Consider the following 14,966-nt stretch of genomic DNA (forward strand, 5'->3'; position numbering starts at 1 on the left):
AGACCCTGATGCTCGTAAAGCTGAATTTTGAGGATCTTCAAATCCGCCCATCCCCAGACAATGTGGACAAACCTGGGCAGACATTCCACTGTATGATGACAGGACACAAGTGTGGACATAGGACTTGCCAAAGGCTGTCCAGCACGCTCCTGCCAGGCTTCTAACTGGATGGGAAGCTGGGTCCTTGCAACTGCCCAGGGCTCCTCCAGGCACAGAAGGCCCCTCTCGTGTTCTAGTTACGAGGTCTTTCCAGAGTCAGTGGATACCTGACCCCCGTGTATCCCTTATCCCCTCCAGGAAGGGAAGTGGATGAATTGGGCAGGTGCCCTGCCGGTGGCTTTAGGAATCCAAGAGAGAAGCAGATGGCCCACTGGCTACAGGGGACAGCATCTGAAGGGACTTCACACCTCCCAGTAGCCCCGCCCCTGGTGGCCTCAGAGACAAGGGTTCCCTGAAAGGAGAAGCGGTGTGCAGAGCCCTTTCTGGACAGCAGAGAGGCCTAGCCGAGGAAGAGCCTGCTGAGGCTGGAGGGAGGGAACCCGGAATCAGAGCCCGCGGTATGCAGAGTTGAAGGGCAGTGAATGCCTGGCAGTGGAGGGTGGGGGCTGCTGCTCAGGTCAGTTGGTTTTGGGGGAAAAAAAAGTCCCAGGGCCTGAACTGAACCCTGCCTGTCTCTATCTACCTCTACCTCTCCTCCACGGCTGGGCGCAGCTGTCGCCTCTACACAGGAGAGAGCCCGGGAACGGCAGAGTCCAGGTGTTGCCCTAGCAACGAGGCGGGATGGGGGAGGGCGGCTAAATTCTGTCTCCATAGAGATTGCTGGCTGAATATCAACGGTACCAATGTTGGACACACCCGACACGAACAACCAAGGACCAGAGGGAACCCACGAGTACAGGTTGGCACTGCTGCTCCGACTCCGATTCTGCCTCCCCAGACTTCGTGACCTTAGGAGGCATTCTATCCATGGACCTGAGGCCTAGATTTTTCCGGGTTGGGGAAAGGAAGAAACTGAACTGTGGAAGCGAGCACTGCCCTCCTGAGCCCCTGTGCCCCAGGTCCTAACCCATGGCGCCCAAGAAGAAGCGCGTGACGAGCTTAGGGCGCCGGCTGGGTGAAGGTGCAGAGCCGCAGGGGTCGGAACGCGCGCAGTACCTACAGCGCGAGTACACGTTGCTCTCGGAGCAGCTGGACGCCTGCGAGGGGCGCGTGGACCAGGTGCTCCAGGAAAACATCTTCCTGGACCACGAGGCAGGGCGCTTGCGCGAAGAGAATCGGTTTTACGCCAGTTTTGTAAACACACGCGCGCAGCGCTGTGCCAACGCCGTCCTGCGGCTAGACGAGCAGAACCGCGTGGATCTGGGGCAGATCCATTGGGAGCGGTCAGAACTAGCGTCGCTGTACCAGGGGCGCGAGGATGGGGTGCGTGCGCAGCTGCTGGAGATGCAGGCGCGTGCAGCGCAGATGGCGCAGCAGGTGCAGGAGCTGCAGCCTTACAAGGCCAGTACGCGTGCGGTAGCGGACCGGCGGTGGGGGCGGGGGCTGCTGGTCTGGGTGGGCGCGCGTCGAGCTCCTGCGCTGACCTGCGCCCCTGCCACAGGAGCTGCAGCTGGAGCAGCTGGCAAGGATCCGGACGCTGGAGCGCGAGCTGCTGCACATGCGCGTGGAGCACACGCAGCTGCTCCACCGCGTGAAGCGGCGCTTTCTGGAGGAAAAGGCAGCCTGCGAGCGTGAGGCTCGCCAGCGTGTGCAGTCTCTGGGCCGGCGCGCGGAGCGGGAGGCGACGCGCGCGCTCATCACACATACGCAGGCCATCAAAGCGGACAATGGGCGCCTGAGGCAGGAGCTGTTGCGGCTTCTCGGCAGGGCCCAGCTGCTGCACAATATGCGGCACCAGCTGCTTCAGCAGCGTGAGCAGCTGCGTCGTGAGCACGAGGATACGCGGGACCTGGCGCGCGTGCACGGCTGGCTGCGCAGGGGCCCCGACGGCCCGCCGCTCTGGCAGCCGCCGGTCTCTTCCCAAACCACCTCGCGCCCAGAATCAAACGCCGTCACCGCGAGGGGCCGGTCGCGCGGAGCCTCCCCAGCCACATCGGTGGACTCGTCACGCGTAGCCTCCCAGCCCCCGTCCATGTCCTGTGCGCTTTCTCGCGTATCATCGTTGGTCCCTTCGCTGGCCACTTCGAAGGCAGGGTTAGGGGCCTTTTCCCTAACAGTGACGCGCCGGGACTCCCGGGTTCCGTCCTTGACCCCGTCGCGCCCGGGCTCCCGGGTCTCGTCCTTGGTCCCGTCGCGTCCCAGTTCCCGGGTCGCATCTCTGACCCTGTCGTCAGCGAGCTCCAGGACCTTGTCGCTGGCGAGGTCACATGAGGGGTCTCGGATCTCTACGCACTCCTCCTTGCCTGCGGCCTCACAGGACACTCTAACCTCAGCAAAGTTCAACCGCAAGCTTCCCTCCAGTCGGTTCCGGGACCCCCCTCCTCCCACCTCACAGTCGGAGAATGCGGATGCCGACGCGGCATCCGCAGGCGCCGGGCGAGACTGAACCCACCTCGGGGAAGGACATGGAGGCCACAGGGAGGACGCGCACTTGCTGCGTGCAGGTATTAATAAACGTGTGACCACACCCCCGCATCTGCCTGGTCCACTGCTCTAGCGTTTCCAGCGGCCACAGGAGCCCCTCATGAGTGTCTCTGATTTCCAAGCTACAAGGGAGCTTGATGCCTTCTCCCCACTGTGAGTCCATGGGAAATCAGTGTCCCTCCACTGACAGCGGACCTCCGCCATAACCCTCAAGGGTAGAGGACATCAATGACCAGGTGCTCAGGGGAAGCTGAGTAGTGGTGACCTGACTGTAGTGGGAGAGCCTGGGAAAGAGAAAGGGCTTCCTTCTCGTCCTCCCGGGGTTTGGCGACTAACCTATTGAGAGTTTTTCGTTGTTTTTTTTTTTTTTTTTCCGATAAAATTTCCAATTTAGAAAAAATTGCAATACTACCAGGAACTCCCACATGCCACGCATTCAGACACAGCCGCAGGCATTTCGCGGGGTTTCTCTCTCTGCGCGCGGTTCTTTCTGAGCCATCTGGGATTAGGTTGGGGACATCGTGCTCCTTGACCCCTAAATACGAGTGTGTTTTCTGGACCCAAGGACACTCTCCTACGTTACTGCAGAGCAATGATCAAAAGCAGGAAATTCGCCTGGCGTGTTGGCGCATATGCCTGCAAACAGCGACCGGGAGGCCGAGGCAGCAGGACCTCAAGTTGGAGGCCAGCCTGGGCAAGTTAGGGAGCTCCTGCCTCAATATAAGAATAAAAAGGTCTGGGGATGTAGTTCAGTGGTTGAGCAACTCCGGGTTGAGTTCCCGGCACCACACCCTCACCCTGCCCTCCAAAAAAAGGAAAAGCAGGAGATTCACCATGGAGAAAACACAATCACCTAAGCCATAGCTCACACTCAGGTTTTGCCGTTTGGCCCCAACGGTGTCCTGCCCTAGCTATGCCTTTTCCCCAGGCATCTTGCGGTCATATCGCAATGTGCAAGGCCAGTTACTAAAATGTCCCTTGCCTGAGGTTCGAATTTGCGATCCTATATCCGGGGCGGAACGGAGCCGCGACCTGGGCTGCAGCGGCTCCCTGGAGGACCCGGTCAGCGAGAGCCGGAGGCTAGAGCGGCCGTTGCGCTTCCGGTCGGGGCGGTGCGCGTTCCGGTGGGCGGCACCTGGGCGCGCCGGTGCCTTCGCCGTTCCCGGGCAGTTCAGGGCGGGCTGAGGCCGCCCCCCGCACTGTCCCCGCGAGCGGGAGGAAGCCGAGGCCCCGCGGCCCCCGCCGTCGAGGCAGGGGCGTGCTCGGCGAAGACCGATCCTCACCCGAGCGCCGGCGCCTCGGGCGCTGCCGTCCCAGCCGGGGAATGCCCGGCGGCTCGCGGCTGAGGTCCCCGCGGCCGGGGAGGCCGAGGCGCGTCTGCCTGTAAACAGCGACCCGGGAGGCCGGGCGGCACGTTCGAGGCCAGCCTGGCGACTCAGTGAGACCTGCTCGGCGCGAGCGTGTGCCAGGCCCGAGCGGGACCTGCTGCATCCCGGGGCCGCCCAGTAGGGCGCGGGCAGCCGCGGGTCTCGCACGACACGGAGCACACCTGTGTGCGGGACCCGGGCGCCGTGCTTGGGTAAAAGTTCTACCGCTGAGCTACCCCCGGCCCGCCGCTAGACCTTCCTACCAGCGCCAGCACCTTGGGTGTTGGAAATCCTGTCCGCAGGACACCGCAGAGATGTCCAGCAGCTTCACTCTTGATTGTCAATGGTCACAGCGCCAGGATGTCCTCCAGTCGCCCAATGGATGAATCCTGGGCCATCCAGACCATGGACCGTTATCAGTGAAAAAGAAATGCGCTGCTGAACAGGAAAGGATGTGGGAAAACATAGGTGCACAGTGTAAGGCAAAGACGTGGACTCCAACTCGGACATAATGGAGAGGACATAACGGGGGCATAACAGAGAGGGCATAACAGAGGGCATAACAGAGGGGGCATAACAGAGGGCATAACAGAGAGGGCATAACAGGGCATAACAGAGGGGGCATAACAGAGAGTATAACAGAGGGCATAACAGAGAGGGCATAACAGAGGGCATAACAGAGGGGGCATAACAGAGGGGGCATAACAGAGAGGGCATAACAGAGGGCATAACAGAGAGGGTAGAAAGACCGGTGGTGGCCAGCGAGGGTCAGGGAGGGTGAGAGGCCGAGCCCTAACTGTTCCATGTGACACTGTGCAGGTGGTGGCCCCCCTAGACCATGACATGGAGAGCAGCCTAGAACTTCAGTTGCAGTTGGTGATGGGTCCTCGCTGCCCACTAGTGTAACAAGTGAACTGCCCCCAGGCAAGACGCCCCTAGTGCTGGGAACTGGGCTTCCTGATCCGTTTCCCAGTAAACCTAGACTTCTGAAAACATACAGTGTACTACAAGTAGTGAAGTATTTAAGGTAAAAACATTGAATTATTAAGAAACAAATGCAAATTCTCTAATTTTGAGGAGGGGAAAGCATGTTTTAGCAGAAAACCTAAAGGCATAAGAGATTGTTTATTTATTTACTTTTTTGGTGGTCCTGGGGATTGAACCCAGGACGTTGTGCATATGAAGCAAACACTCTACCAACTGAGTTATATCCCCAGCCCATAAGAGATTTTTTTTCTGTGAAGACAGAAAAGTTAATGTGAAAATTTTTATACTATAAATTAGAAAACATGACCAATCTTGGAGAAAAAAAAAATAGGGCTGGGGATGTGGCTCAAGCGGTAGCGCGCTCGCCTGGCATGCGTGCGGCCCGGGTTCGATCCTCAGCACCACATACAAACAAAGATGTTGTGTCCGCCGATAATTAAAAAAAAATATTAAAAAATTCTCACTCTCTCTTTAAAAAAAAAATATATATATATATATATATATATATATATATATATATAAATTACCAGGGATTTAACCCAGGGGTGCTTATCACTAAGTCACATCCACAGCCCTTTTTATTTTATTATTTAATTTTATTTTTTTTAAAGAGAGAGAGGGGGAATTTTTTAATATTTATTTTTTAGTTTTCAGTGGCCACAACATCTTCATTTTATTTCTTTTTTTGTGGTGCTGAGGATTGAACCCAGCGCCCCGCGCATGCCAGGCAAGCGCGCTACCACTTGAGCCACATCTCCAGCACAACCTTTTTATTTTTTATTTTAACATAGGGTCTTGCTAAGTTCCTTAGGGCCTTGCTAAGTTGCTGAAGCTGGCTTTGAACTTGCTATCCTCCTGCCTCAGCCTCCTGAGCCACTGGGATTCCAGGTGTGCCCACTGTACCTGGTGGCAAAAATATTTACAACAATAAAATAGACAAAGCATGACTTTCCTGTACTGGCGCTGGGGTTCAGTGGTAGAGCATTTGCCTAGCATGTGTGAGGCACTGGGTTCAATCCTCAGCACTGCATATAAGTAATACATAAAATAAAGGTTCATCAACAACTAAAAAAGATATTATAAAAAAAAATTTTAAAAGGGTACCTTTCGGGGCTGGGGCTTAGCAGTAGTGCACTTGCCTGGCATGTGTGAGGTCCTGGGTTTGATTCTCAGCACCACAAATAAATAAATAAAATAAAGGTCCATCAACAACTAAAAGCTAAAAAAAAAAAAAAATGTTTTTAAAGGATAACTCCTTATAATGGGAGGAAAAAAAGACCAAACAACTTGCCAGAAAAGGCAGGTAGACCCGTGAGTGCAGAAGACATAGGAATGTGGCCGCACAGCCAAGAAGTCCAGTGCTGCTCAGGAAGGAGGAGGGCAGGGCAGGGCAGAGCAGGCCTGCCCTTGACTCTGCTGAGCCTGACCTGAGGTGGTGTCCACATCTGCAGGCCGACAGCTTCTCCTGAGCCTGCTGCCACCGGAACCTGATGCAGCAGTTCCCGGGGCCTCTGACGCCAGTGTCTGGTGGAGCTGCTGTGTTCAAGCCTGACCTGTTGCCTCCGAGTGCTTGTGTCTGCAGGGGGCTGTTGCAGATGTGTTAGAGCAGGCCAGTCCAGCGGGATGGGTGTCCTTTGCCTCTCCGACCTGGTGGGCAGCTGAACTTAAGGTTGCTCATGTGAATTTCCTGGGACACCAAATAAAACACAGACACACACTTTTCCTTTAAATCAAGCTTCAGGACGGCTCCTCCACTCTCGGCCTCAAGCTCCCCAAATGGGAGAGCGAGGAAAGTCGCGAGAGGCTGGCAAGAGAGAGAGGGCACGTTCAGAAGTGAGCTTTTATTGGGGGGACCCTCATTCTTAGAAAGTCCCATCCAACAAAGGTCAGGAGGGGCAGGGTCACAAGGACAGGTGAGTGTAATTCGACCCAAGGGGCTGCAGGACGGCACACCTACACCTGAAGGCACATCCTCTACCTCCAAGATGGGGGCACGTCCAGGTCATGGACAGAGCCATGTCCTCCCACAGGGAGGAGAATGCCAGTCTTTCAGCGAGACAGCCTCCCGCAGTCCTTGTTACAGAACTCTGGTTCCTGGGTCCAGAGTTGAAGAAACCAACACTGCACCAGAGCGAATCTCAACACTTCAGACCCCATGGAGGGTGGGAGGTCCCTCTCAAGCCAGAAGGAGACAGCACGTGGAGGGCCAGGATCCCAGACTGGCCCAAGCAAAGAAGAAAGGGGACTGGCTCATGTGGCACCTGAGGGTGGGCAGGAGTGCTGTCTCTTGATGCCATTGCATGTGGAGGTGGGCCGGTGCAGCCTGTGCTGTCCATCAGAGCCTGGCGTGTCTCTGCCATCTGGGCATGTGCTCTACTGTGGTGCAAGGCAGCTGTGCCTCTCGCCCCGCCTGTTCCTCACCCTGGCATCGCCCGTATTATCTGGCTGGGCCTCTCGTGGCGTTATTTTCAGAACAATACAGGCCCTGCCTGTCTGGTGGTTGGCGCTCCCACTGACCATGAGTCTGGGAAGGCTGAGCTCGTCGCCCCGTCCCCTGGCATGCTGCCCCACTCCCACAGCCTCAGAGATCAGTGCACTGTTCTCTCCTGGTGTTCCATGGGGTTGTCAACCCTGTGCCCCTGAGAGCTGTCCTGAGAGGTGTTCTTCCCTCCATCCCGAGGGAGCTGTGTGGGGACGGAGAGTTAGGGTTAGGGTACACCTGCAGATGAGGAGCTCAGGGTGCCAGAGGGACACGCCGTGCTGCTGACCTCCTGACTTCAGGCCTCAGCCCCCAGAGCTGGGAGAGAACCCAGGCGATTTGAAGCCACCTGGTCGTGACCCTGTGCTGCAGCAGGAGTGCTCGGGGCAGGAACAGCGTGTCTACTGCAGCTGGATTTTGGACACCAAAAACCTGGAATCCCAGGACGTGTGCTGCAGCGCGTTCCACGACTAAACACTCAAGTCACTCCAGGGAACCGGGCTGCGCGATGATCACACAGACAGAGCTACCTTTTTTCTTTGGGTTCTATGACAGCTCCTCTGACCTTAGGGGTCCAGAAAGAGAGAGGGCGCACGTGCTGAACCCTTTTACTGGGGAGAAGCCATTCAAATGAGGCCAGGGGTAGGATTACAAGGGAACTGGTGAGTGTGGCTCAACCCCTCCGGGTGCCGCCTGCTCCTGGGGCCACGCCGTGTTGTGGAGGTAGTGCCATAACGGGTTGTGGCATGACGGGGCCAGACTACGGGGTCTTTCCGATCCCCTGGTGCATCAGGACGTAGGGTGCCTGCATTTGGAGTTATGATAATGGGGACAGAAGAGTACGGAGACTGAAGGACAAGCCCACGTAGGGTCTCCGGGATGAGGGCACATGCAGGAGAAGGAACACGGGGTCTGATGGATGTCATTGACTCAGTCATTGACTCATGTGGACACTCGGCTCAGGGAAGAGTAGAGCCTGGAGGGAGGTGGGGGGAGCAGGCATCCCTGGGTGCCGGCAGCCAGGGGGAGGCCTCTCTCCATGTCTCTGGTTCCTCCTCCAAGTCTTTGGGAAGCAGTGGGTATTTCTTTGAGGATCAGATCAGGGGCCATGGCCATTTTAAATCAGCATTCCCAGGAGCTTGAGTTGGGCGTCTGGTGTTTCCCACTGACTGGAGGTGTCCACCTCCTTGGAGATGGCCTTCTCTTACCTCAGGGTGGACATTCTAGTCTCAGGTTGATTTGATGGTCTACTGCCCATTCCTGGAATCAGCTCAAAAACAAGAGGCTCATGGAAGTAGAGTGAAAGCCATCTGCAGGAATAGAAAGGGGACCAGAACAAAGCAGGATGGGAGCACTGGTGGCCAGAGCCTGCCCCACCTCGGGCACTGGCACACCTTCGGGCAGAGGGAGAGGCCTGACCTTTAGCTATTTCTCAAGGGCATATTTTACTTAGTAGAAGGCTGTTCCAGAACAACTCAGCCCAGTGCATGGGACGAGCCCCAAGGTGTGTAAGGGAGAGAAAGAGGCGGACACAGCCAGGTTCACAGAGCGAGGTTTACCGGGGACTCACGGACAGAAGCAGCCAGACCTCTGGATCTCCGTGCTTTGGGTCAGAAGGAGGGGTGTGTGTCGGGCAGGACAAAGGTGGCTTTGAGCGGGGATGGGCCTGGTCTGTCTCCAGCTGATGTGGAGGATGCCGGGCAGTGCCTGGTGCCAGGGTCGTGGTAGAGCTCCACGTGCCACCTGTGATTTGGGTTGTTTGTATGTGCTGGGAAACTGGTGGAGGGACAGACCGGGGTGGCCTGGCAGTTGCTGAGTCCCTGGGATGCTGGACACAGGACTTGACTTGGTGACAGTAGGAGGGAAAAGGAGTCAGGTGAGAGAACAAACAGGCAGGGCTTCTCTGAGGGCCTCTCCTGAGAGAAGAGGCTGGGCACCGGGCTGGAGAGTCAGACGGCTCCCAACGGGGGAGTTGGGCCTACGCAAGAGCGCAGCTGTTTGGGGTTAGGAGTGTGGAATGTCTTCAGGGGCGGCTCACGGGTGTGTACCCCTGGGCAGGTCCAGTGGGCCATCCTGGATCCAGAGCCAGAGTTCCCCACCACAGCCATCTCCTCCATGAACACGACCCTGTGTCGAGCACCAAGTGCTGCAGCTGTTGAGGGACACATGGCTGGGAGCGTGAGTCACGGGAGTGGCAAGGCCAGCGCCTGGGAGTCTGCTGCAGGGTGGCTGCTCACACCTTGTGGTCTCTGAGGGGGTCTGAGAGGGGTGAGGTGCTCGCTGCACCCGCGCTGGAGCCCGCACCTGAGTAAGTGTCAAGTGCTGGGTCAGGTGGAGGGGGCAGGAGAAGAAGGCTCAGGCTGCCTGTCTCTAGTTCCATTCATTCACCTGCAAATGCATGATTTCATTCTTCTTTAAAGCTGTGTTATATTCCATTATGAATACGTACCACTTTTTCTTTATCCATTCATCTGTTGTAGGGTATCTAGGATGGTTCCATAGTTTAGCTATTGTGAATTGAGCTGCTATAATTAAGTTTATATTTTGAAACAATCTTTATATATTTTAATTCAGACAGAACTGTCGTGTTCTTCACGACTAAAACACTCAGGGTCACTCCAGGGGAACTGGGCTGCACAAAATAACCATACAAGAGACAGAGAGACCTTTTTCTTTGGGTCCTGTGAAAGAGAGCAAGCGCGAGCCAAACCCTTTTATTGGGGAGAAGCCATTAAAAGAAGCAAGGGGTCAGGTGTCAGGGGGCTGAGTCTAGCTTCCTGATGTCTGCTGTCAGCAGGTTGACTGACATCTAGGGAGGCCACACCCAAAGGCAGAGCAAGAAGAGGCACACAGAGGGCATTTCCATGGAACATTCTATCCGAAACAGGGCAAAGGGGTAGGATCACAAAGGAACAGGTGAGCGTAGCTCAATCCACGGGGCAACATGCCTACGTCTGAAGACACATTCTGCTACTTCAAGGATTGGGGCAATATCCAGGTCACTACAAAAGTGACCGACAGACCCTCTCCGATCTCAGGAAGGAGTAGGTGAATTCATTCAGACTGGCTGCCCACCCAGAACTATTCTTTTCTCAATAAAATACTTTCTGCCTTTTTATAATTAAGGATAAAAACACAGCTTAACTTCTTTGCATGCATAATCGCACATTAATTAATCCCTCCAATTATCAATAACCTAGTTACGAAATTGGAGTTTGAGATGAACTCTGGCCCATGGGGTTTGTGCAGGCTGCAGGCCTCGCCAGTTTCCTTCTGGGTTCTTGTCTCATCGATTTGAAAAATGAAATCCATGGGCAATAATGAAAGGGAAATGTGAACAAGTGGGGCTGATTGAAGTGAGAGGAGATAGAGCTCCGCAGGGTGGGAGGGGTCTTCTAGGGAGCTGACACGTGATCCACCCCTGCCAAACCCCAGTTCTTGCAGTCAAGTCAGAAAGGTTTCAGACCTGTCCCTCAGAGTTCCAGGCATGAGTTTATTGAAGGGATAGGAAAGGGGAAAGGGGACACCCCCAAGGGAGAGAGTGGGTCCCCTCAGAGAGGAGAGGACGGCATGCCTCTCCTGCATGCCAGTTTTACTGGGGTCCCAGGAAGTGTCCATAGAGTCCTGCCCAGATCCATCTCTTGATGGTTCACTGAGAGAAGGATGACAACTTTCAGATCCCCACTGCCATGGCAACTCTAGGTCACTTTGTCCCATGCTGACAGTTCTAATTAGATTATTTTAAAAAATATTTTTTAATTGTAGCTGGACACAATACCTGTATTTATTTATCTTTATGTGGTGCTGAGTATCAAACCCAGGGCTCTACCACTGAGCCATAACTCCAGTCCTCTAATTGGGTTCTTTTAACCATAAATTCTTAGAGATTTTATGGTTAGGAGGAATTATCCTTTTCTCCCTGAGTTTCAGGATTTGGTCTGTAAAAAGTTCTCAAAGTTCTCCCCCTTCAGGGTAACTTAGGTACCTCTTAACATTACTTTGGGCCTGCATTTCTCCAGCCGATAACAGGTAGTTTGCTGAGGAATGTGACATATCCTGTCCACGTAGGCCAGACAGGGCTGCAGGTAAGTTGCTTCTTGGAAAAGAAAGCACATGGGGGTCAGCACATGGGGGTCAGCACAGTGGGAGTCAGCACAGTGGGGGTCAGCACAGTGGGGGTCAGCACATGGGGGTCAGCACATGGGGGTCAGCAAAGTGGGCCAGCACAGTGGGCCCAGTGCATGGAATTACCCCCAACATTGCATTTCCACCACTCACTTCTGTCTGTCCCCTATCAGCTACACCTGTTAACTAACCACTCCAACCCTCAGTAACCTAGTTACAGGTGTTAACTAGCCCATCTGACTTTCAGTAACATTGTTTTTCAGTGAAGACCCAGGAAGAAAACAATCTTGAGCTGTTTTTCAGTATACCAATGATTTATGCAAACATATTTAATAGACCAGAATGTTATTTTCTGTAGATTTTAATAAACCAAAAGTACATGAATATATGTTTAGCAACTGATGTTTAGTATTTTATTATTTAAATGTTACTCAAATGTTTTATCTCTATCATATAGCTTTTAGACTTTATATAAATAAAAGAGCAGTCTTATAAGCATTTATCTTATTTACACTTACCTAATTTATTTTAACAGTTATTTTTATTATTTTATTTTTAAAATATTTATTCTCAAGTCTTAGGTGGACACAATATCTTTATTTTACATTTTTGTGGAGCTGAGGATCGAACCTAGTGCTCATGCATGCTAGGTAAGCGCTCTACCTCTGAGCCATAACCCCAGCCCTATTTTTTATTTTTTTAAAATACTTTTTAGATATTGATGGACCTTTATTTTATTATTTATATGCAGTGCTGAGAATCTAACCCAGTACTTCACACATGCTAGGCAAACACTCTACCACTGAGCCACAACCCTGGCCCAGTTATTTTTAGAATATGCATGAAAATCAAGATCTCAGACAAACATAGTCATCATTTTAAGTTCTTTCTGTCAAAACCCCATGCTGCACCTGAATCACAGCAATACACAGTGCATCTCAAACCCCTGGCAGAGACAAACTGCTCCTGGCTGGCCAGCCACCTGGGCAAAACTGTGGTCAGGATGCTGAGGACGCCTTAGCATCATGGATCCGCAAACTGAAACCAACTTACTTGTAGATTCACTTGGGTTGTGTGAACTTAAAGTGACCTAGGTCAGTTCAACACTTGTGATTTATGTGAGCGCTCACCTGTTCAAGTTCAAACAGAACTTTGGAGGGTCTCATCAGATAGACACGTGGTGCCTGCCCATGTGGCACATGGAAACACACACACTGGATCGTATGAGCTTCATGTCAAAATCCAGAGCCTAAGTCAGAGCAATGTACTGGTGTGACCACGGGGTCGGTAAGCTGCTGATCCGGATCAGAGATGCCTGCTTTCATCTTTGACCAGATTCTTCAGGTGAGGGAGGAGCTTTCAGAAGCCATTCCCCCTTACTCTTCTTTTGATCCAGTCCCACTGAGTTGGAGAGTGATCTTGGAGCACCTGCTTCTCAGTCAGGATGGTTGGACTGAATAATTGTTTTGTGAGTACAGACAATAAGAAACTGACAGACACTCCAATTAGACAAAACAAAGCAGAGAAATGTACTAAGTTAAGCCTGTCGACCACACGTGAACCCACAGAAAGGCATGAGCTCAAAGGCAGAGGTTCCTTCTTTTTTTAATTAATTAATTTTTCAAAAATATTTTTTAGTTGTAGATGGACACAGTATCTTTATTTGTTTATTTATTTTATATGGTGCTGAGGATCGAGCCAGGGCCTCACCGCCTGGGGAAGCGCTCTGCACGCGCCCCCCCACCCAGGCCCAAGGCAGAGTTCTTGACAGAAACGCACATCACTCTAGAGAGGGACGCACAGAGAGCACACGTCCAGCTGCAGTGGGCAGACCAGGCCCCAGTGTGAGGGCCAGGGGCCCGCAGGGAACTCAGAGGCCTCCAGCGAGGTGCTTCAGCCCAGACACCTGCCGTGGGCTTGTGCCCCACAGATGACCACCGACCACACTCTGGCCCCCTCCTTAAGAGAGGGGTGAAGGCGAGAGCCCTGGAATCTGCCAACTGGCTGCCCAGAGTGAGAGCAAAGGGAGAGGGCACTCTTGGCAGACCCTTGCCCGGGGTGAGAGGAAGAGCACTCTCAGGCCACCACAGACATGGCAGCTGAGGAGGGACACTGTGGGGAGCCACTCCAAATGCAGACACCCTTAAGTCCTGATGCACCAGGGGATCTGAAAGATCACCGTAGTCTGGTACAGTAGTGTCATGACTTGTGACTTGGGCTTTTTCCTCACTTGGATAACAAGGTGTGGCCCTAGGAGCAGGAGGCACCCAGAGGGGGTGAGCCACACTCACCTGTTCCTTCGTAACCCTACCCTTTGCCCTTTTGGGGATAGAATGTTCCATATAAGAATAAAGAATTCCCGCGGCTCTCTCTCTTTCCAAGGACCTGAAGGTCGCAGATTTGTGAGCCCAGCATTAGGTCGCCAGCGGGGACAGATGGCAGTAGGACATGTGGACCAAGCCCAGTTCCAGGAGATCCTCAAAAACACTGCTCCCCATTTCCCATTAGAAGCTCTCAGCTCAGAACCAGTGAGGGAGTGGTCAGGCTTGACCAAGAGCTGAGAACCGCGGGGAGCCTGACCCTCTCCCGGGAAGCAGAGGAGAGAGTGGAAGGAGAGGGAATGGACTCTTGAGGGGACTGAGGCTGGCAGCTTCTCCAGGCTCAGTCCTGCTTTCCCTGGGCCACTCCAGGGTCGTCAGCCCTGGGTGGGGCTCCCACAAATTTCCCTAGAAAAGACAAGGGAGGGAGGCAGAGACTGGCCGAAAGCCTCCACAGGTGCCCCGTAGTGGCCACATGAGAACCACGTCACAGGTATTCGCCTGTAACAGCAGAACGGGTTTGGTCCCCTGCTGGAACCAAGTCTCGCACAGCCACCAGGTACCAGGGAGACGAGAGAATGGGAGGAAGGGGGCGACCCTGAGCCCAGAGGGGCTGCCGAGCTCCCCCAGGTTTGTGCAGGTTTCAGGAACAGGAATCACATTTGTAGACCCGATGGTCAGCCAGGTCAGGAGGAGGACATCCCGACGGGGAGAGGCATGACAGGGCAGCATGGTCTCCTGTGAGTGAGCAGACAGCAGCTGTAGGTCTTCGGGGCCCCAGGGTGTAAGGGTGGCCTTAGGCCTTAGCCTAAGTGACTCTGTTTTAAAAACCCGCAGTCTCCCCGGGCACAAGCCTACAGGGCCCTCCAAAGTCATCAAGCATAGCCTGGCACACAGGTCACTTTCACCACCCATGTAAGAGTCAGAGTGAAGTCATATGGTACAAACATGTCACTCGCCTTACCCCTGATGAGAGTCAAGAGTGTAAAGATCAAGGCGGAAGCCACCAAACCATATGGCTTGGCTCTAAAATGTAAGATGGTAACAGCTGACGGGGTCCCAAAGGGCCAGCAGAAGCTCCAAAAACTAGTATAAATAATAGAGCAA

General features: G+C 53.8%; 1 protein-coding gene and 1 non-coding gene across 2 annotated transcripts; one reads left to right on the plus strand and one right to left on the minus strand.

Moving 5' to 3' along the window:
• Window positions 1-863: 863 nt before the first annotated feature.
• Ccdc166 (coiled-coil domain containing 166) lies at window positions 864-2,726 on the plus strand. The gene is made up of 2 exons (XM_046448903.1): window positions 864-1,500; window positions 1,601-2,726. Exons 1-2 carry the CDS (start codon window positions 1,069-1,071, stop codon window positions 2,543-2,545), a joined length of 1,377 nt encoding a protein of 458 aa, XP_046304859.1. The 5' UTR covers window positions 864-1,068; the 3' UTR covers window positions 2,546-2,726.
• A 2,366-nt stretch (window positions 2,727-5,092) lies between these two features.
• On the minus strand, window positions 5,093-5,165 carry Trnam-cau (transfer RNA methionine (anticodon CAU)). The gene has a single exon. It is a non-coding gene; the product is annotated as a tRNA-Met (tRNA).
• Window positions 5,166-14,966: the final 9,801 nt, after the last annotated feature.

The sequence above is a fragment of the Marmota monax genome, unplaced genomic scaffold (assembly GCF_021218885.2).
Source record: "Marmota monax isolate L192 unplaced genomic scaffold, Marmota_monax_Labrador192_F-V1.1 WCK01_AAM20220418_F8-fsc00073, whole genome shotgun sequence".
In the NCBI taxonomy this organism is placed as follows: domain Eukaryota; kingdom Metazoa; phylum Chordata; class Mammalia; order Rodentia; family Sciuridae; genus Marmota; species Marmota monax.